At 40.6% G+C, this 21,381-nt stretch overlaps 1 protein-coding gene across 1 annotated transcript in view; it reads left to right on the top strand.

The window, feature by feature from the left end:
- The first annotated feature begins 4,661 nt into the window (after positions 1–4,661).
- PLA2G4C (phospholipase A2 group IVC) overlaps positions 4,662–21,381 on the top strand; it is a 31,258-nt gene continuing 14,538 nt past the window's right edge. The window contains exons 1-9 of the mRNA XM_055709058.1: positions 4,662–4,741; positions 5,298–5,699; positions 11,236–11,276; positions 13,398–13,514; positions 14,931–15,073; positions 17,447–17,645; positions 17,916–18,033; positions 19,505–19,645; positions 20,681–20,734. Of these exons, the coding sequence (XP_055565033.1) occupies positions 11,265–11,276; positions 13,398–13,514; positions 14,931–15,073; positions 17,447–17,645; positions 17,916–18,033; positions 19,505–19,645; positions 20,681–20,734 (784 nt within the window). The 5' untranslated portion in view covers positions 4,662–4,741; positions 5,298–5,699; positions 11,236–11,264. The remainder of the gene's footprint in view (positions 4,742–5,297; positions 5,700–11,235; positions 11,277–13,397; positions 13,515–14,930; positions 15,074–17,446; positions 17,646–17,915; positions 18,034–19,504; positions 19,646–20,680; positions 20,735–21,381) is intronic.

Below are 21,381 nucleotides of genomic sequence, written 5' to 3'. Positions count from 1 at the left end.
CCCTCACCCCCAGCCTTCCAATATAAACTTAATACGCAGTTGTCAACATTGTCTCAGCCACAAATACAAAGCATAGCACTCTATGGGCTGCTCTGAAGAAAGCTAACTCCACCCTAGCCACACTCAGGACACCCTCCATTGACTATGTTGCATAGATGGTCACAGGGTGTTTATTAAAAGGTAATAATACATTACTGGGATCTTTGCAAAGAGTAATGCTCAGAAGGTGAATCAAAATCTCTCAGAAAGGATGCTTGGTCCCTGTCCAGATGGTGATGAGACTCTCTGTTGCAAAAGTCTTTGCAGCAGCATCTTCAAGTATGTAGAATAAGACTCCCCAAAATGTTTTTTCTGATTAATTCATCTATCAAACTGGTCTGTGGATCTCTTTGACCACTCCAGCACATACATGTTTCACTGCTATTTTTCATCTTAACAGTGCACAAAACATTTCCTAATTTATGTTCAAATATCTGTACTTCGGGACCATTCCTTCCTCTGTGATTTCCAGGTGTCTCATCTATGTAGAAACCCATCTGTTCTTTGGTAGGAACTGCCAGGAGTGGTCGCTGGGACAGAGGGATTCTCAGTTCAGGATGTGAACAAACACATTGAAATATACAAATAGAGCTTTTCAATTAGACTAGGTTTGGCACCATACCCCAGGCCAGGACACTGTCTCATCTATGCTGAGACTAGCAGGGCAGTTCCTGGACCACCAGGAAATTAATGACTAGGTAAAATGGGTTTGCACAAGACTACACCACAGTTATAACTAAAGGACAAACCTGAGTATCCTGCTTCTACCCCATAACTACATTCCCCTTAATTCTTGTCACAACAGCAATAAAAGTCTAGGAACCAGTACACATGAAACCACACCAGCACATGTTTTGGAATCTCAGTTCAGCGGAAGGAAATCATTTGCCCGCTTGACAGCATGTAGTGCTGTTGAGATGCTCTTCAGAAACCCATCTGGTCTGGTGGTTCGGAAAGGCACATACTAATATATTCTGTAACACTGTACTTATCTGATCAGTAGAGATTACATCTACACCTTCTGTATTTACAAAAGCTGGGCCTGTACTGTTGGTAGGGGAAGAGCTAAATGCATTTGTAACCTTCTTCTCACTTTTAGATCACTTTTTCCTGCTTCTAGACCAGCAATGAGCTATCTTGAAAGTAGTTCTGAAAATCAGAGGGCTGGGATGTGGATATAAATCCAAACACTTGGCAAGCACAGAGCTATTGGAGACACATATGCTATTTCTCTCTTAAAAGGATGTTGGGTTTTTTGTAGAAACACACATTAATTAGTTCAAAGAAAGAAATTGCCCTAACAGCCCAGCAGGTAGGGCACTTACCTACATGACTGTCTTAGGATGCTGGAAACTTTGTCTCCTTTCCAGGGAAAAAGACTACCTCAGGATCACATGAAAAGTTTTCATAAGACTGATATTTCACTTTCACTTAATAACTGACAAGAGCTTGTTCATGCCTTATCAAACCCCCTGTATTTGTTCATATTTGTTCTCAAAACCTTCTTTATGTTGTTATTTATTAAGCTGCAGATAAGGGGATTGACCAGTGGAGTCATAACTGTGTAGCAGACAGATAATATTTTGTGGAGGCTTCCCAGTGTGTTTAGTTTTGGTACAAAGTGTATAACAATCATTGTCCTATAGAAAAGTGTTGCCACAGTGAGGTGGGAAGAACACATAGGAAAAGCCTTATGCCTTCCTGTGGTTGATGGGATACTGAGGACAGTGTTGCTGATGTGCACGTAAGATATGAGCATCAAGAGAAACTGAGGTAGTTTGAAAAGGAATGCCAAGATAAATATTACAAGTTCAATCCAGTGGGTGTCACCGCAGGAGATCTTTACAACCAGCGTGAAGACACAGAAGAAACGCTCAGTTTCGTTTGTCCCACAGAAAGTTAGCTGTGGCATAAGAGAGGTGTCTATGGCACTAGCCGACAACCCATTTATCCAAGATCCACCTGCCAACTGGAGTCAGCACCTGCCATTCGTTATGGTTGTGTAATGCAATGGGTTGCATATTGTAATAGACCAGTCATAAGACATGACGGTCAGGAGACAATATTCTGTACCTGTTAGCTCAGTGAAGAAAAAGTACTGCAGAAGAAAATCAAGTTTGTTAGGAAACTTGCCAGGATTCTGGGAAGGATGGTGGAAGTGTAACAGATATTTTTTTTAACTTCAACCAAAGATTTCATTATGTGCAGTAGAAATACATAATTTTTGTGTGCTTTTAACTTCCATCTCTTGACATATCATGTTCTTATAAGAACCAAATACTGATGTACTCCAGCTTATCATAACTTTCTGAGTACCAAGCAACTATGTTAGATATGATAGACGGCCAAGTAGTTAGCAACAAAGCTAACAAAGTTATTTCTCCTATTATCAGCTTGGAAAGATAAGGGTACTTAATGTTTAGCTTTTACTTTATTTTCTGGTATATTAGGCTACTTCTAAAGCTATTCAGTGGGTATAGTTAAGACTTGCTAATTGTCTATTTATATCTTAAACAAAATGTCTTTTCTGTTCAGAGATCCTCAGGGACATTATCTGTGTTTAAGGAAACAAACAAAAAATTAATTTAATTATATAACTTACAATTATTATTATTTTCAACTTCAGTCTGAAACTAGCTGAAAAGTTTTAAAAGCTTTTTAAAATAGAAGCTTGATCTACCTGTATGTCATGGTTTTGGTATCTGGACACACATTAGTGACTGTAGTATTAGGGCAATTAACAGTCAGAAAGTCATTCTGTCTGCTTGAAGCCTTTTCCATACTGCCAGTGAAACTGTCACTGCCTTCAGCATTAATTTTGTCTAATGTAAGACATTGACAATGTAGGTATTTAAATCAGAATTAGTCAGAACTTCCTTTTATTCTAGAAATAGGCTGTTACCAGTGATAGATCTGACTTAGTTTAGCTTCATTCAAGATGCAGTGTCCCTTGCCATGAAAGGTCAGTGACTATTGATTAAATCACCACTAACTGTAAGACGGCAAGTAATAACTAGCTCAAAGGTAGATGATCGTGTTGCAGAGGTCTGTGGTTAGTCTTCTTTATTCATCCTGTCCAACAAACTTAAATTTTAGATTACTAGGTCCAAAGGAATCAGACAACTGAGTTGTGTTGTTCACTCAGTTGTGAATAGAAAACACTCCAACCTGAGCATAAATTCGGAATTACAATCTCTTGTTTTCTAAGTACAAAAATCATCTGTGATTTAGACTTCTAAGTCAGAGAATTTGGCCTTGGGCTGCCTGCATAATCAATGGGCAAAAGCAGGTAAGATAAATCTCTCTGTATGTTAGATAAGTAGGCAGATGGAGATCTTTGGATAATCTGAATTAAATCTGTCAAGTGTCATGCTTTAACCCCAGTCAGCAACTACGTACCACACAGCTGCTCGCTCACTTCCAACTGGTGGGATGGGGGAGAGAATCAGAAGACTAAAAGTGAGAAAACTTTTGTGTTGTTTAATAGGTAAAGCAAAAGCTGCACACGCAACCAAAGCAAAATAAGGAATTCTTTCACTGCTTCCCACTGGCAGGCAGGTGTTCACCACCTCTAGGAAATCAGGGATCCATTACATGCAATGATTACTTGAGAAGACAAACAGCATAATTCTGAACATCCCCCATGTCCTCCTTCTTTCCCGCAGCTTTCATTGCTGAGCAAGATGTCATATTGTATGGAATATTCTTTGGTCAGTTGAGGTCAGCTGTCCTGACCCTGTCCCCTCACAGCTTCTTGCATTCTCCCCAGCCTGCTCACTGGCAAGGCAGTATGAAAAGCAGAAAAGGACTTGATCCCATGTAAGCACTGCTCAGCAATAGCTAAAACATCAGTGTGTTATGAAACTGCTCTGGTCACAACTCCAAAACTGAGAACAATATGAGCTAATATGAAGAAAATTAATTCTATCCCAGACAAAACCAATATAACAGTGCAGACAATCCGAGGAGCAGTGCCCTCAAACAGAACAATTAGCAGTTTGGGCAACTCCTTTGCTTTGAAAGCTATTTTATTAAATTCATATAAGAGACAGAGTGAGATCCATCATGTTGATATGAGTACAGTGAATTATCTGCTGCAAGATAATTGATTTTCTGGTTGTACATAGGAAAATATTGGCATGTAAATACAAGGAAGCACCCAATAAAATCTGTATATGGTCACTTCAGTAACTTTCTAGACCCCATTAACTCTTTGTCTTGTTGAGGAATGTATGTCCCTTGACTGCCTGGTGCTTTTTAAATGACTAATGTATCTCTGCCCAAGTAAGCTTTGATTATCTCCAACCATGGAGATTCTATCATCATATCTGCTAGCTTTGGACTGTTAAACTGATCTATGTGATAGAATGATGTACAGACTCGAGAAAAAAAATCAGTTTGTGGGTTATGGGACCTATATCAGGACATACATGTTTGTGTCTATATGTAAGATAGATGTTGAAGGTCCTGTTATTGTAATTGGTGTTCTTAGGCTGCATTCAGTTGCCTAAACAGAGGGTTCTAATGACATTTCTGGGTCTGTGTGATGATCAATATGACTCAGAATATTTCATCTTCTCCAGAAGGTTTCCCATAACCCCTGTGTAATATCTGACAGTCTCTTGCAGATATGTCAGAAAACTGAAGTCAACTAACAAGACACTATACACTGCTGTCTAGGCACCTTGGTTGTACCTCAAAGGTAAGGAGAAAAAAAAATGCCAACCGTGACAGCAGCTATATCATACTGTGCTTTCTTCACTTTAAATTCTTCTAATTTATTCAGAAACACTTTCCTCAAAAGACAAAAAAAACCACTTTGCTTGCCACAAGCTTTAATAAAAGATACAAAGAATAAAGTAATTTTATTGTATATTTATTTAAAAATCAGCAGCACCAAAACTAAACACACACACCAGAAGAAAAATGAACATGCATCACTGAAACTCATAGATAATGTATGAACCTTATTAGTAAAATCAACAGATATTTGCCTTGTACTGTCTGTGCAAAAGAGACAATTGAGTTGATAATTGCAATAGCAATAAGAAGTAATATAACTGCTGGTCTCGGTGCTTGCCAATGCAGGGTCAAAGAGAAAAGAGGGTAAAAGACCACCAGAAAGTCATTCAGCTTACGGTGATAACTGATTGGAAGTGTTTTTGAAGCAGTAACTTATAGCACTATATATTGTTCTGATTTGGGTTCTACTTTCTTCATACTCCTCTGTTATGTACTCTTGAACATTCTTTCCTTAGGACTGAACAAACCCAGTGATGGTGCAGCCATGAAGGCAACTCAGTGATAATGGCAAAATACTGACAGACAAGAGTATCTGCTTTGCTGGGAGGTCAGGACATCCTTGATATGCACCATTCAAAGCCCAAGATAAGCACACAACAAAGAAACCACAATAACAAACCTCCTATGAAAGCAGAAGTCAGCAACACTGTTCCAGAATATGTGGTGTCCTGATACGTATCTACATCGATGATATAAAAGTTACACACTATCTACCCAAGGGAGCTTCTCTGTGTAAGATCTCCCAGACAGACCAGACCCTTGTTTGGGATGCTTGGCTGGCTCTGGACTCTAACACGGATGATCTTCGAAGTGAAACTTTTCTGTCATTGATTGGCTCCACTCCCGTGAGTTGTTTGGTGAGTGTCATACCCATAACACCTCAAACTATATCTATAGGTGTATACATAGGTAAATGTATAAGCTTATACTTGCTTTACTAGTGGTAATTTTGTAGTAACTTACAACATACACTTGCTTTACTAGTAGTAATTTGCAGTTAAGTAATTAATGAAAACAAAGCTTCCATGTCCTTGTGCATTACAGAATCCTGCAAATCCACAATTGCAATCTTTATACCCAACACGGGTCAGGTAATCCTCATAGGTTGTGACCATGACATTAACTGATATCAGAAGAGGGATTCTGTAAATACATATGGAGAAGGCTGTAGAAGAACAACTAAAATGCAAGAGAATAAGGAATGGAAAACACCAAGGTGGGACAGGAAACATGTCACTGAAAATTGTCTTGACTGGGAGATGTGTAAACAGAATTTCAGAAGTGGCAGGAAACTTCCAAACATAAAGCAAAGGAAATCAAGGGACCCTTCACTGGGCTTCTCATGGACACGTTAATGTCCACAGGTATTTTGCTAAAAGGTGCTGAGCAGTGAGTTCAAGACACTGAACAGTGAGCTGAAGATGCAGAGGCATGTGCTTTGAATCTCGTAGTCATGAAAAAAGCCAACAACATCAATGGTTAGAAACTAATCTTAGACCTCTGGCTTTGCAAAAGCTGGAGGCTATACCCTCCCAGTCTCAGAAAGTAATATTATTCAAAAGATCTCTGCACTGGAAGCTGATGAAGAGGAGGTTGATTCTGATATTATAACAATGGGCCTTCTGCCCCCACCTCAGCCACAGTGTTACCTGAGACAGATCCATGTAAGGTAAAACAGGTGCCACTCCAGTGCGCCTCTTACACCATATTATTAAAGCTGATGCAGTGCAATCTCCTGCCCCTGCCAGACTCACAGGAGGCACCCGTTACCCCCACCTCAGGTTACTACAACCATTGTATCATACAAGGCAGAAGCAGTTAATGCACATGTCCTTAAAATTCAGGAAGAAGCCAACTGAGGATTGACTAGGATGGGTAGCACAGCCCTGCTGTAGCCTTTATTTTTTATCAGAATGAGGCCAATCAAATACTCTTGGGAGAAGCAATATTTTTTTCTAAGCCCCAAAGCAGGGGCTGGACAGAACACCTTTTCTCTATTATCTTAAATAATACACAATCTTAGGCACCTGCAACCTCAATGTTGGGAAGGTGCTAGAGGAAATCACTGCATCTGCTGCTCCATCCCTGTCACAGCACTCTCCAGACTATGAAGCTGCAACAAGGTCTTTTACCATCTCATACCAACATACTCTTCATGCCAGTCCCTCTGCTGCCTTCTCCTCACCTCATCCAGGGCACGGGTTCCCTCTCCTCTTGCTTCTTCCTTGGCTGCTCTCTCTTCATTGGCTCTCAACCACTTAAAAGAACCAGCCACAGCTGCACCTTATCTACATTGACCAACCCGCGGGCCCTGAAGCCAACCCACAGCTGTAAATTATCAATGCTAATTAACCCAGCTTCATTCTTCTACACATCCTTACCTTTGGGAAAGTAATGGAAGGACACCAACATCTAGCCCAGGGAGTTTTGATGACGTCTGAAGTGGTTAAAATTTTTGGAATTTAATATATAGTAAAAGACCTCATATACCTTTGGTGGTAAATGATTTTTCTCATGGGCCCAGGAGCCTCAATGCCCATCATTAAAGCTGGGGACACGCCTGGATTGATCCAGATAACTCAAGACACTATTTATATAACATGGGTCACTGGGAAAGACAAAAGCTCCAAGTATCTATGATAAAGTTGACTCTGCCAAATGGAAGAATGCTGAGACTTATATTGATAGTAGGGACCTTAAATATATTAGGTACAGAAATACTGAACCTGACCATTAGTACTGCATTAAGCATGGGGTGCCAAATCTTTGGATTCAAACCTTAGCAGTCTCTATAGATAAAGTACCAACTGAGGGGTCTGCTGCCTATCACAGGCCACACCTAATTACCCAAAATTGCCTCAGTTCATGTGTGACAGTATTGTATCAGCCCTAAAGACACACCAGGCATAACTACTCTTATTCAAAAATTAGAATGGCAGGGAATTATTCAGAAAACTCATTCCCCATATCGTTCTTCTGTGTGGCCTGTTTGTAAATCTAATGGCACCTGGTGTTTGATGGTAAACTGAATGAAAATAGTGGACCCCTACAGGCTGCCATCTCATCTATCACGTCTTATTTTTATTATAGAGCAAATGGCCCATCCCTGGATGGCTGCTGTAGATGTAAAAGATGTGATTTTCATGGTCCCCTTTAAACTTGGGGGTCAAGAGATATGTACCTGGAGTTGAATTCAGTACACTTTTACCCAATTACCTCAAGGATTCAGACATAGATGTGCATTATCAAATCAGGATTTAGCTCAAGAATTAGAACAAATCCTACTGGAACCAGGGGTAATAGTATATTGATACACAGATGACATTTTAGTTGAAGGGAATTCCTCTGAAAAGGTCCAAAGAATGCATTATCACATCATTGTCCATCTGGAAGGTAAGTGGATTACCATCACTTAAGGGTAAATGACAGGGACCTATACAAATGGCTCTATTTTTAGGCATAACTTACCATCATGAGCCTTTCTCTATCATCTTGCTAAGTTTCTGCAATTAGACAGCAGAATAAAATGTCACAGCAAGAACATAAGCCTCTGGAAAAGCCATTGGTGTTCCCAAGATATGTTCCTTAGTTTCACCTGTCAATAACATCTGCAGAAAACAATATATTGCAGATTTTGAGAGGAAAAAGAGGTAAAACCCCCCATCTGACTGAGCATTAGAAGAATGAAGAATGAATGTTTTCACGTAAAAGGTTTTGGCCATGGAAAGGAAGAATATTATACCTGCACCAATCTTTTTATACATGGAGAGATAAAGAAAATGCTCATTAATTGCTTTCTATGTTCTTTGACGGAATGATACAAAATTGAATACAAATTGATACAAAAAGAGAGAGAAAGGATATCCTTGCAGTTGGAGGAATTGTGCAGTGTGGTCATGAAGGGAGGAAAGGTTGTTAAAGGATGATGAGGAATCTGCTTCAAAAAGGTCTGAATGAGCAGCCAAATGACTGCCTTGCAGGGATTGTCATACCTGTCCCTTCACAAAGGCAGAAGATGGGACTAAAGAATGGATGGACCACACAAAATTCTGTAGATGATTGAAGTGTAAATCTGCGGCATCTCCAAGCTGTTAGCCAATCTTAAAAGCGTAAGGCTTAGTCTGTGATAAAAATCATAAGAAGTATTTACTCTGGCATTTTCTTTGTCTTACTTTTAGCATTCAGAAATATTTTTTTCTGTATTTGAGATTGCTACAGTCATAGAAATGTTGGTGGGAAAGAACTCCAGGGATCTTAACCTGGTATCTAAACAATGAGGTGAACCTTGCCTGCAGGTTTATTTTGGAGGCAGTGGAAAGGAATAGACAGACCCAGAGTGAGTTGCACCTCCTTGTTAAGTCAGTATATAGTATATCTGTGCTGTCTAGCAAAGAAACTTCATTGTGACTATTTTATACGTAAGGCAAATAAATTGTGTCCACCTGCCACAGCCTATCTCCTCTGCTTCTCTCTCCACAAATGCTCTCATTTACCAGCCTTCACTGAATAAGTATTTTTCTTCCCTTTGTGAATACATATACTTTTTTTCATAATTTTGTGCATGAAATAGCTGAAAACAGACAAAATTATTCTCTTTTAAATATGTGTTGCTCAAAGGCATGCAGGAAAGATTAATATATCAGAAAAAACCCAGATGCTTAGGGCACAGAGGAAAAAGCTCATGTCCTCCTAAGACACTCAAGGATCAACCCCTACTGATCTTAGGAAGGCATGTCTTTCTTCATTTGAATGTGGTTTTGTTTGATTTATGGGTTATGAACCTACAAGTGACAGTGGGTAGCATACATGACCTAAAAGGAAGCATATTTGTGGGTACGTGACTTAGGATTCATCACACTGAAGAAAGCAGTTGCAATGACTGTAATGAATATTAATACCCTGTATTAGCAAAATAATTTTCAGGTCTTGCCTTTCTTTGTGGGAACTGAGAGCATTCTTCAAAGGGAAAGGGGGAAAAAAGTGTTCATGCTTTGAATATCTGTACAGTGCCTGTCTAATTGTACCAAGAAAACAGTGGTTGGTAATATATACACTGGAGCTCTCAATCCATTCTCTGCCCAGCCTGTACTGATACTGGGGGTTGCCCTGACCCATGTACAGGACCTTGTACTTGGCCTTATTGGATTTAATGAGATTAGCACAGGCCCATCTCTCAAGCCTGTCAAGGTCCCTCTGGATAGCATCCCTTCCCCCCAGCATGTCCACCGCGCCACTCAGCTTGGTGTTATTGGCAGACTCGAGGGTGCACTCAATCCCAGTGTCCATGGCACTGACAGAGATGTTGAACAGCACCAGTTCTACTATGGACACCTGAGGAATGCCACTTGTCACTGGTCTCCACTTGGACATTGATCCATTGACTGCAACTCTTTGAGTGTGACTCATAGAATCATAGAATGGTTTAGGTTGGAAGGGACCTTTAAAGATCCACTAGATCAGGTGCTCAAAGTCCCATCCAACCTAACCTTGAATTTCACAACTTCTCTGGGAAACCTATTGCAGTGTCTCAACACCCTCATCATAAAAACTTTCTTCCTTACATCTTATTTGAGTATTCTATCTTTGTTATTGAGGATGGCCCACATCAACACCTTTTTGATACCAGGGAAAAAAAAAAAAGAATATTGAAACATAGCCATATAGCCATACAGGGACTAAACCTTTATTGGATAGCAGGCCTTTTAAATTCTGATGGAGATCTTAGGAACCAGGCTGGCACATATTGAATATTGCATTTGGCGTTCAGCACTTACAGGGAACTAGAATATTGCCATTTGTTTTATATACACAAACACACACCCATAAGACTACTCTGTATCTGTTTCTTGAGACTAGGTTGTTAACAGCTGGGTGTTAAGCAAAAGGAACGTTCAACCTGTATCAGGAAGCTTCCATTCTCCCCCTGGGAAGCAGAATGCTGGAAACTTGAAACAGCTTTTTCATACATGTTATCAAATTAGACTGAGTCAAGTAAGCAGTAACAGCCAGTCATAGTGTAACCATTTAGGCTAATGATGATAATTTGATTGCCTTTGGATATACACAATATTTATTAATTATTTTGTTATCAAATGTCTCATATTCATATGCGAGCATTCTGTGGAAACTGTGGCAATATTGGCAATATTGACAAGGCAAAGCAGTCAAAGCCATCAGGCTGTGAATCATTAATCCTAGGTAATAAGTAGTATGGTGCAATGTGTTAATTACTCAGCTCTTCTTTTAAACATTTATTTGGTTGTTTTTGTTTTTTGTTTTGGTTTGGTTTGTTTTTTTAACTTGGAAGACGGTAATCGGAAAATAAATTCAGCTCCTTTACAGTTTGAAAGTTCCTCTGAGCTAAGATACTGCTGTGTGTTCTCTTTTTGGTAGGTCTCCAGGACACAAAGACAGACACCTCAATGGCTACCAAGGTATGCTTTTTCTACTCTGTTTCCCCCTCTGTTTCCTAATCCCCCTTCTGCCTGCTTCACTGTCCACATGCTATGACACTTGTGTCGTGATTGTTTTTTAAAATGGATGTTCTATGTACTTCATGCTAATATTACTCTGAAAAGTATTTGTAAGGACTAACTTCAATTATTTGAGCCTTCCTCTCTAGATGATAGCTAAAGAGGAGCCTCCAGGACATGAATCAGAACAAGGGTAGGATTCATCTCACCTGACTTTAAGCATCTGCATTATAGCTTTCTACATATGAGCTAGTCAGGAATGCATTTCACAGTGGAGTTGAACAGGCATTTGAGGGGTGTCTGAAGTATGGTTTAGGACTGGTACTCTGGAATTGCTTCTTGCTCTCCTCTGATGTTTAAGGATATTCAGGAACTGCAGATTTCAGGCTGAAGTTGAAGTGAGGTGAACGCTGCTACAGGCATATACCTGATCTATATATACAAACCTAGGAAAGCTGTATTTCTTTAGGCTACTGTGAACATTAGTTCCAAGTTAGAAGGTTTTTTTTCAACTGAAAAAGACACCATTGGCTCAAGGAAATCAACTGGTGTATTTAACTGAATTTGATAAATTCCTTCAACACAAAAGAGTATTTCAGACTTGCAGTTACTATTATGAAAAAAATGCTAACAAGCTGTCACATGAAAAGGGGGTGGGGGGGGTGGGGGGGGTGTAGATTTTCCCAACACCGGGTTTTTGATCTGTCTACCAGTGCCCCAGGAAAGCCGAGACCCTTGTGCCCAACCAGTCTGTCAGCATCCCATTACAGGGACCCTTCAATGAACAGTCCCGCTGGATCAGAGGGCGATCCGACTGACTTGTTCAGGGAAACACACCCAACAGCATCACGGGGACCCCTCAGCTTTATTTGAATGTGTTACCCACTGCTGGCAACTGCTAGCACCCACAAAGGACTCACACCAACATTATATGGAATAACACTCTTCATTATAAGATTTGTGATTGCCGGTTATAGGGACTATCTGCAAAAACAAGCTTGAAATGCTATACAACCAGACTATATGCAACCAAAGCATTAATCACTAATAACAGCTATCACGGGTTAGTTATTTAGCATACATAAAACAAAGTTCTTACCCAATAGGCGTCCCTGTGCAGGAGAAGACAGGTTCAGCCTATCAACTGATCCCAGAAGTTACAATGGCATCTTCCCTAACTTCTCCCTTCATTCATTTAATTTTACACTTTTCTTAACTCTCAGGTGGAGCTTGAGTGACTCTAGTCATATATTCTTCTAGTATTGATTGCTGTAAACTTCTCTTGCTTTCATATAATGACATAATTGATAAGAACTGGAAAGCACATGCTTGGTGAAGGGTGGTTGTGTCTTGGAGGTAGGTAACTTTGGGATGGAGATGTTAGTATTATAACAAGATTATAATGGGCAATTAGATGACCAATGGGCAATGACATCTACCACAGTTGTTGGCCCAGCAATGGACATCTCATATATTTTCCATTTCATAGCCCCTATGCAGCTTATCGGCTGTATGGTACCATCAAGTTCCCAATCCTGCAGGGAGCACAGCAGAGCCTGGCCGTGGTGTCTCCACTTCCCTCCACCCTCCACTGCTCCTCTAGGATAGCAGGTGGTGTGGCTTAGAAAACCATGGGTGGAGTAGATTCCCTGCGTGCCCCTGTATTTTTCCCTTAAAAGGTTGTCATAATACTACAACTTCTATTGGGTCCTAATTTTCTATAATTTCCCCCCTCCAAGTGATTTTCCCACGTAAGTAAAACAATGTTTCCTTTTAGAAAATGGACTACCTTGTTCAGTCAAGAGTTTGAGGACTTTTTAACCTGGAAGAACTGAAATTTTTGCTTGTGTTCCTTCCCCTTTGCTTTGCTTATTAAGTTCATAAATACTGCCTCTTTCATCACATATTTAAAGTGTAGTACAAAAATTAGTTCCCTGATCTTCTTTACAGTGTTGTTAGGTGTTGACTCAGAGTGAACACTGGCTGGTCTGTAGAGAGCTGGGTCATCTGTATGGATCCCATATATTGATTTTCTTACAGAGAGAAATATTCTTACCCTGAATGTTTCACTTTGTATGCCAGGATGAGAATGAAATCCGTCTGTCTCATGCTCTCTCAGAAGGCGAGATAAAAGCCACTCAGAAGAGACAAGAAAAAGTATTGATGTGTCTGAAAGACCTTGGGATTCATTGTGACCAGGTAAGGACTGACAGTCCTGTGAAGGAAAGAAGGATAACGCTGCAGTGATGTGAATGGCACATAAGGTGCCACGTGAAGTGAGGTCCAGTCCCTAGGAAAACTACATCTGTCATCACAAGTTTTCCAGTACAGGCTTTCTGTCCACTGCTGGGAAAAGGATTCAGGCTGGGAATTCCCAAGAAGAAAAAAGGGAGCAGGACTCTTAATTTCCAGTGGAATTCCCAACGGCAATTCCTAGATCTATCAGCTAATGAATTAATTAATCAAATTTCCCTTGCATATGTTTATATACATGCATAGTTTTATAAATTTATACATATGTGTAAACATGAATATATATGCATCCTCTGGAACACACACACAGTTAACCACCTGACAGTGTTTGTATCTTAATAAGTGTGCACACACATCTCTTCCATCTTTGCATTCTTGTGTACACATTCTTCTCTATGTTCCAGCCTTTTCATCCTCAGAAGTACACCATCATGTACAATGATACAGGAACACTGGCCCCTATGCTTTTTCATATGCTGTGAACACAGGCATACGGTATAACTCTGCACACATCTTTCTTTGACTCCATGCTGATTTTATCCTCACAATATGCGCGGTGGGTTGACTCTGGCCAACAGCCAAGCAACACAGAGCTGCTTGCCATGGGACAGGAAGAAAATGGAAGGAGGGTGACAAGAGTCATGGACCAAAATAAAGACAGTTTAACAGGGAAAGGAAAAGCTGCAAAGATGTGTGCACAGGCAAGGGGATGTATCCACTGCTTCTCATCACTAGGGAAGAGTTAGCCACTTCCTGGAAAGTAGGGTCTAAGCATACATAACAGTTACTTGGGAAGACAAATGCCATAACCACAAACATCCCCACTTCTTCCTTTCCCTGAGCTTTTACTGTTTAGCATGATGTTATATGGTATAGAATATCCCTTTGGTCAGTTTGGGTCAGCTGTGCCCTCTCCCAGCCTCCTGCCCACCTCTAGCCTACTTACCCAGAGTGGAGTGCAGAGTGGGAAAGGGAGAGCCTTGATGTTGTGGAAGACTGTTCAGCAAGTAAAAACATTTGTGTGTTATGAATACCTATTCAGCCACAAATCCAAACCACGGCACCATATGGGCTGCTGTGAAGAAAGTTCACTCTGTTCCAGCCAGGTCTGGTACTGCTCAAGGTTTGAAGCTACAGCACAGAAACATAGCCACAACAAATTTCACTACCAGGCAGATAAGCGATAGCACAACACAAAGGAAAACCCATTCTGTGACTGTAATGTGAGGGGAAAAGAGAGATTATGGAATGTGTCTTAAAGCAAGGAAGCAGATCAGGTGAGAATTGCAACAGCCTTTATGCCTGTCTATTTGTTAAGCCTTTGCTCCAAAAGAAATATGCTTTCTGTCTTCCATTCCCCAGAATAATGTGCCTAATATTGTTGTTCTGGGATCAGGCGGAGGCCTGCGTGCCATGATAGCCCTGCTCGGAACCTTGGTCGAGCTGAAGACACAGAATTTCTTGGATGCTGTGCTGTATTTGTGTGGGGTGTCAGGATCCACTTGGTAGGTGCCCGTTGTCTGGTGTGATGATGAATGTTTTCCCTGCTCCATAGATTAAATAGCAATTCAACACTCATCACTGTTCAGAACTTTCTGCTGGGCTCACAACAGATGAACTAAGTGGTAGATGAGGTATCTTCCTGTGTAATGGTGGGAGGCACAGGGAATATTTGTGACATTAACTACAGTCCAGAAAGACTGACCTTTCATCCCCAGAGAGGGAGAAACTAGTGCCTTGTTGGGGAGAAGGGTTCGCCAGAGTCAAGAAATTGCTCAATATGAGTTATGCATCTTGCTCAATTTTATTAGTTTCTAACACTACTTATATAGACTCGATACACATGCATATTCGTAAAGCAAAAATATAATTGGTTATTAGTCTCTAAGCACGTGCGGCTCTCACACCCCTAATTATCATGTCTAAAATAAGCATTCTATCCATGTAGCTAATTGTGTCGCTATGCTTCAGCCATGTAGTTTGTTACTCCCTATTTTCCCCTACTGCTCCCTATCTTTCTTGGCCCTGCACCTGCTTTCCCAGCAGCTGTATCTTGTTACAGCCACGGCCTGTTGGCACAACATAATTACTTGGGCTCAGGATTCAAGAATAGCTCAAGGCTACCTTTCTTGTTAACTTCAGCACAGCAACTTCAGTACAATTCTGGTTACAGGCCTATTCTAATACCAGGCCTGGATTGTGCGGATCTTCAGAGATTCTAAGGCCACGCTTCTGCAGCCATTCTTCTACAGTGCCTCTCAATGGTGATTCAAATAAAGACCTCACTTGGCCATTTAGTCTTACCTTCTGGAGGAGATGATTCCCCCTGCTCACAGGCCATGAGAGGCAGAAAAGGGATAAGCAGCCAGGAAAGTATTGAAAACTTCTAGGTAACCTACTGCTCAGAAACACAAGGACTTGTTTAAATAGAAGCTGTGGTATAGTTAAGAGGAGCTCGTGCTACCAAGCTACATCTCTCAAGTGTAGGGGAATGAATCAGGTGCCTAAATATAAATACTTAGTACCATTTCAGTACTTAGCCAACCCCCTACCAGTCTGGAAGAGCACTGGGCTTCCTGCACATATTGCATCGAATCTGTCAAATCTGTGGTGATGTGACTCATCCTTGTGGCAGGTTAAATGGCAATATATATGTATGGTTATGGTCTTGAATGTTTATACCTCATTTACTTTTTTAGGCTTACCTTATACACAAGAAACAATACAGAGAAATATACAAAAGAAATACACAAAAGAAATGACATTCAGGAACATGAGCCATTTTCCCTTAAGGCCCACATGTAGCATGTCAATAACATGCCAAGATTGTTCATTACACTGAAGTGACTGTGAAGGAAGTCTAGCTTATAGGTCACATACGGACGTCTGCCCTGAAAGCACAGAACTCTGTCTGACTCTAGCACTCCTAAATTTACATGTGTCAGTATGTGTATCTGTATGTGACATATACACCTCTCCTTCCATTTTACTTAAGGCGATAGGCTTACGTTCTTTGAAGACAGACTTCCAGTGACAGTTTAGATGTCCTAGAAGGAAGTCCAGTCTGTTTTTCAAATGCTGGTTCAAGAGGGCAAGTCTGCCACAGACCCTAAGTTATTGCTGGTCAAATAAGGGTAGAAATCTTGCATGCTTTAGGCCACCTGAACTGTCACTGTCTGTGATTAGGTACCATATGTGGTGTCTGCAGTAATCCAGAATGCCTCCTTCCTTAAACAGTCAGACACATGCTGCTCTAGATAAAGAAGGTAATGCTGTACACCTTAATTTATACCTGAATTAGGTTGTGGAGTTGGTCTTGGAACAGAGTGAGCCTTTACATCTCTGCAGTTAGCTAGCATGAGCTGAGAGCTGTAAGTTTAGTATGAGATGATGCCACTCTTCAAGTGTACCAGCTTTATTGGTCCTAATAACAGACCAAAAAAATGTCAGAAGTCTTTAGTGCAAAATGATGACATGATGTAAATCATTCTATGTGTTTACATTTGTTCCAAGTTCTTTGATGAATTATCTGTGTCTTGGCAGATTTCGTATATTCCCCACTAAAGCCTTCTGCAAAACTGTATTTCTGCAGCAATTTACCCTTAATATATGACATGTAGCCAGCTGAAATTCAGCTTCAGGTCATCTAACTAATTAAATGACATTATCAATAAGTAGCTGGGAAGTAAGTGATCAGGGAATAATGACACCTTCCTATGATGTAAAGTGCCTTGTTTTTGTAGAAGCCTGGAACTTGTTTTTCCTCCCATACATTTTTAAAGACACTCCTGTGTCTGCATGCAGATTCAAAAAAAAAAAGTAAAGCCCCATGCACTTTCCTCTGTGGTAGAGATAGGGCTTTTCTTTCTCTTTAAAAGGTGCATGTCCCTCCTGTACGAAGATAGGAAATGGTCAGAAAATTTGATGTCCTTGGAAAAGAAACTGTGCAAAAACCTCAGTGATTTCCCCTGGCATTTTATGAAAGCAGAAGAATACTTACAGGAGTCATCAAGAGATGAACTTTACTCACTCACTGACTTCTGGGCCTCCTGTCTTGTATACCAAATACTGAAGCAGGTAAGAAGTTAACTGCAAACACCTTGGGAGTGTTTTGAAGATCTCAGAGTAATTACAACTAAATTTGACCTTAGTGGGTGGGGTTTTGAGGAGTTGTATAAGTTGAAGCAATATTTTAGAGCACAACATCTTATCTCTAGGTGTGGAAAGGTAGAAGTGGTTAATCCAACTCCTTGGTTAATTCAGTCTCCTAAGTGGAGGTGTTCTCAGTGCTATAGCAGAGGGGAGGGGCATTTTATGTTCCTTCAGAAGTCTATACTTACCTTGCAGTTTGATGAGCATGAGCTGGTTGACCACAGGGAGGCCTCAGAAACTGGAATAAACCCTTACCCAATTTATGCAGCAGTGGATAAGGAAAAACTAAGTGAAGAAGGTGAAAACTTTCCAGGTAAAACAGGGGTCCTTGTCTAACTATCTTAAATACCATGCATTAGGTTCCTTTAACTTAATGGCAGGCATAAACTGTGCTGACATCTAATCATAGCTCATCAGCCTATGTCTTTATTTATAGGTAATGGAGAAAAACATGCACAACCAGGGACTGAATCACATTCTGTAAAAGTGGCTTTCATGTTTGGATAGGGTGGGGAATCCCTTGAATAGAATGGGCTAAACAGATTAAATAAAAAGTCAATAAAATAGACATCCAAAATGTAGAAGCCTGAATAGAGGCATTTAGTGCCATCATAGATTTCCTTGGCCACCATCTGAGTTTTCAGCAGGGTGCAGATCTCTTGTAAATGCTCTGTAATATTCATCAGCCCTATGTGGAACTCCAAAATAATCCAGTGTTTCTAAAACTAGGCAACTATATCCTTTTTCAGTAGTTAGGGAGAAGGCCTTCGCATGGAGAAGTTTACTTTCAAGCAACCACTTTTACCCTGTTCCATTAAACTGACTTTTCCTTCAGTACAATTTAAAGCTCTTACTGCCTCTCCTACCCCTCCTCACACAGAGGACAGATCACCTCCTTCCACTTAGCAACTGTAGGCCTTGATTTAAGGTGATGGGACTTGATTTTGCAAGCATAAGCTGGCCTGAAATTGTGATAATCCTGGAAGGTCTGAGTGAGAACTGGGAACTTCATTCTGAAGGGAACTGTAATCAAGGAAGGCATTATGAAAGAAAGAGTAGGTGGCTTTGCAGCTCAGACAGGTGCAGGATAGTAGTCTCAACCAACAAAAAGTTTCACCATTGCTATCAAATTTTATTTTCCATACCTGTTAAAATAATTGATCTCTCCCTGGAGCAAAAAGACTCCATTCAGTTGTCCACACAGAGGCCTGTGGTTCTGTTTGAGATGCCTTATCATACTCTGCCTACTTCACCTACCTTTCTAAAACAGTATGAGTATTATTTCAGTCCTGTGTCATAGCTGTTGGCCACATGCAGATGACTCAGTTCACTGTAGGTCCCTAGTACCATAGGTTCCCAGTTACGTATCTTGGATATTTGACTCAGGACCAGTCTCTTCATCAACTCTAAATAATTTTAGGGCAGGTAGGTTGTGTGAACAGAATGACTTTGTTGCCTGTGCATAAGCATCAGGAAGCCCTTGAAACACCTAGCACATCTGGGAGATCTGCACAGAGCTGTACAATATGACATATGATCTGTGGGAAACCAAGACACTTTTGGTGTGACAGCTGGAGGCCAGGGTGGGAAGGATACAAAGAGCATATCAAAGAGTAGGTGGTGGCATGCTCACAGCTTAGTTTATTCCCCATATGTCAATTCATCTTCTGACAGCTAAAATCAGGAAATTTTAGAAAGGAAAACAACCAAAATGCTATTTTGGGACAGTGAGGTCAACTATGCTTCCAAATGACAAAGTGACAAAGCTGTTTGATTTTTTTCAGGGACCTGGTTTGAATTCACCCCACATGAGAGTGGATATACTGCCTTGGGTGCTTTTGTGAGTACCAAGTACTTTGGAAGTGAATTTGAGAAGGGTAAGATGAAGAAAAGGGCGAAGAAGAAACCCATTTGTTACATGCAAGGTGAATATTCCTAGTTCTGTTTTGTAGAAAAAAATGCAGGTTTATCTATTCTGTATCTTTCTGTAAAGAACAGGAATATATCTATTATTCCATGAATTCATGCATAATAGAAATGAATTCTAAAGAAGTTTGTCTCACTTTAAGCATGCAAACAGGAGCATCTGAATGCCTCTCTACACTCCACTGTCTACATTGACCAATTTTATGTGGTTGGTATGTGAAGTTAGAAACCTACACTGCAGATTACCAAAGCTAATATAATAATTATATTTAGTCCCAGACTGGATGTCTAAATGTTCTGTAATCTCAGCATGTTCACTTTACAGGGAGAGATGCTTCTCAAATTAGAGACATCCTACTGTGAGGACTGGTAGTCCCTATTTTGCGAATTTGTTTCGCTCTGTTTCAGGCCAGGTCTGAAGTTCTTTCATTTGCTACCTAAGTGTTACAGCTGCAGATTTCCTCTCACTTGTCTGTGACACGGCTAAACATATCTGGCATCCTTAGACACATCTTGTGCTCAATGACCCCAATCTCCTCAAAACATACCCTTGGCATCATGCTATAAGGGTGGGGATGGGAAACAAGGTAAAAAAAAAAAAAAAAAAAAGAAGCACTCTAGTTCCTACTATTTAATTTATTCAGAAGGAAAACCAAATAAGCACAACAGAACCATGAAGAGTACTTATGCCTCCAGGTTTATGTGGGAGGCTGACCCAGGGAAGTGCTCGAGCAAGTGTACTGCAGTGTGAGAGTACCTGATGGTTGCCATGGGATTCTAGACTTGTGTAACGTAAAAAGCTGGTCTACAAAAAATGTGTAGATCTAGCAGGAGGAAGAAGGAGTAGTCTCAGGAGGTGTGTAATCCTATCAGTAGACAGTAAGTGAAAACTAGGCAAAGGAATTTTAATTTAGACATCAGTTTAGATTTTGAAAATTAAGACAAGCATACTATTGAAAGGCAAACTCGGATTGAATTCTTAGTGAGACTATAATAAAAGAAGCACTTTAAGCACATTCTCTTTTTTATTTCAGCCTTATGGGGGAGTGCTCTTGGAAGCATCGAAGAAAATCTAAAGTTTATACGAGGTACTACATCTTTCCTGTTGCCAGTATGCTCAAATCAGTTGTGGCACCAGCTGAAATTGAGCACATACTTCACATTACCATCAAATAATCTCTGCAGTCCTCTAGTTCCAAACAGAAATACAGGTAGCTAGAAAAACAGAAACTCCACTGGTTCTCCATTTGTCCTTCTCCCAGCATTCAGCAGAATCCCAGGAAAGTTTGCTGATCATAGTTTGAAATACATCTATGGAGACTGGCAAGAATGAAAGCAGATTCTGTGATAAAAAATTGAAATATTCATCAGTTTAAAGAACAGTTAAGATAAAACATGAGAATCATTCAGCCTAGTGTCTATTTCCTCATGTGAACTCTTCCAAGAACACAGCTACCAGTGGGAGCCTATAGATGCAGCAGTTTGCACAGCAGCTCATGCAGCAAGGTACACAGAAGGGGGCCAGCAGCTCTCCTGAGGACAGCATCCACACCCTCAGCAATCATGGTTCTGCATTACACGGTATGGTCTCCAGCAGCTGTTGCAGTTAACATTCCCTGTAATGTCAGAAATCCTCATCAAATGGAGCTACAAAAGAAAGCTGCAGCTCTGCAGGTCTCAGGCTGCAGGGAGTGCCTGTGGTCTTTTGCTGAGGCTGCAGAAGCAGAAGGTAGTC

Source organism: Falco cherrug, chromosome 4 (genome assembly GCF_023634085.1).
Source record: "Falco cherrug isolate bFalChe1 chromosome 4, bFalChe1.pri, whole genome shotgun sequence".
Taxonomy (NCBI): Eukaryota; Metazoa; Chordata; class Aves; order Falconiformes; family Falconidae; genus Falco; species Falco cherrug.
Note: the sequence above shows the minus strand (reverse complement) of the source record. Positions and strands in the feature narration are given on the sequence as shown.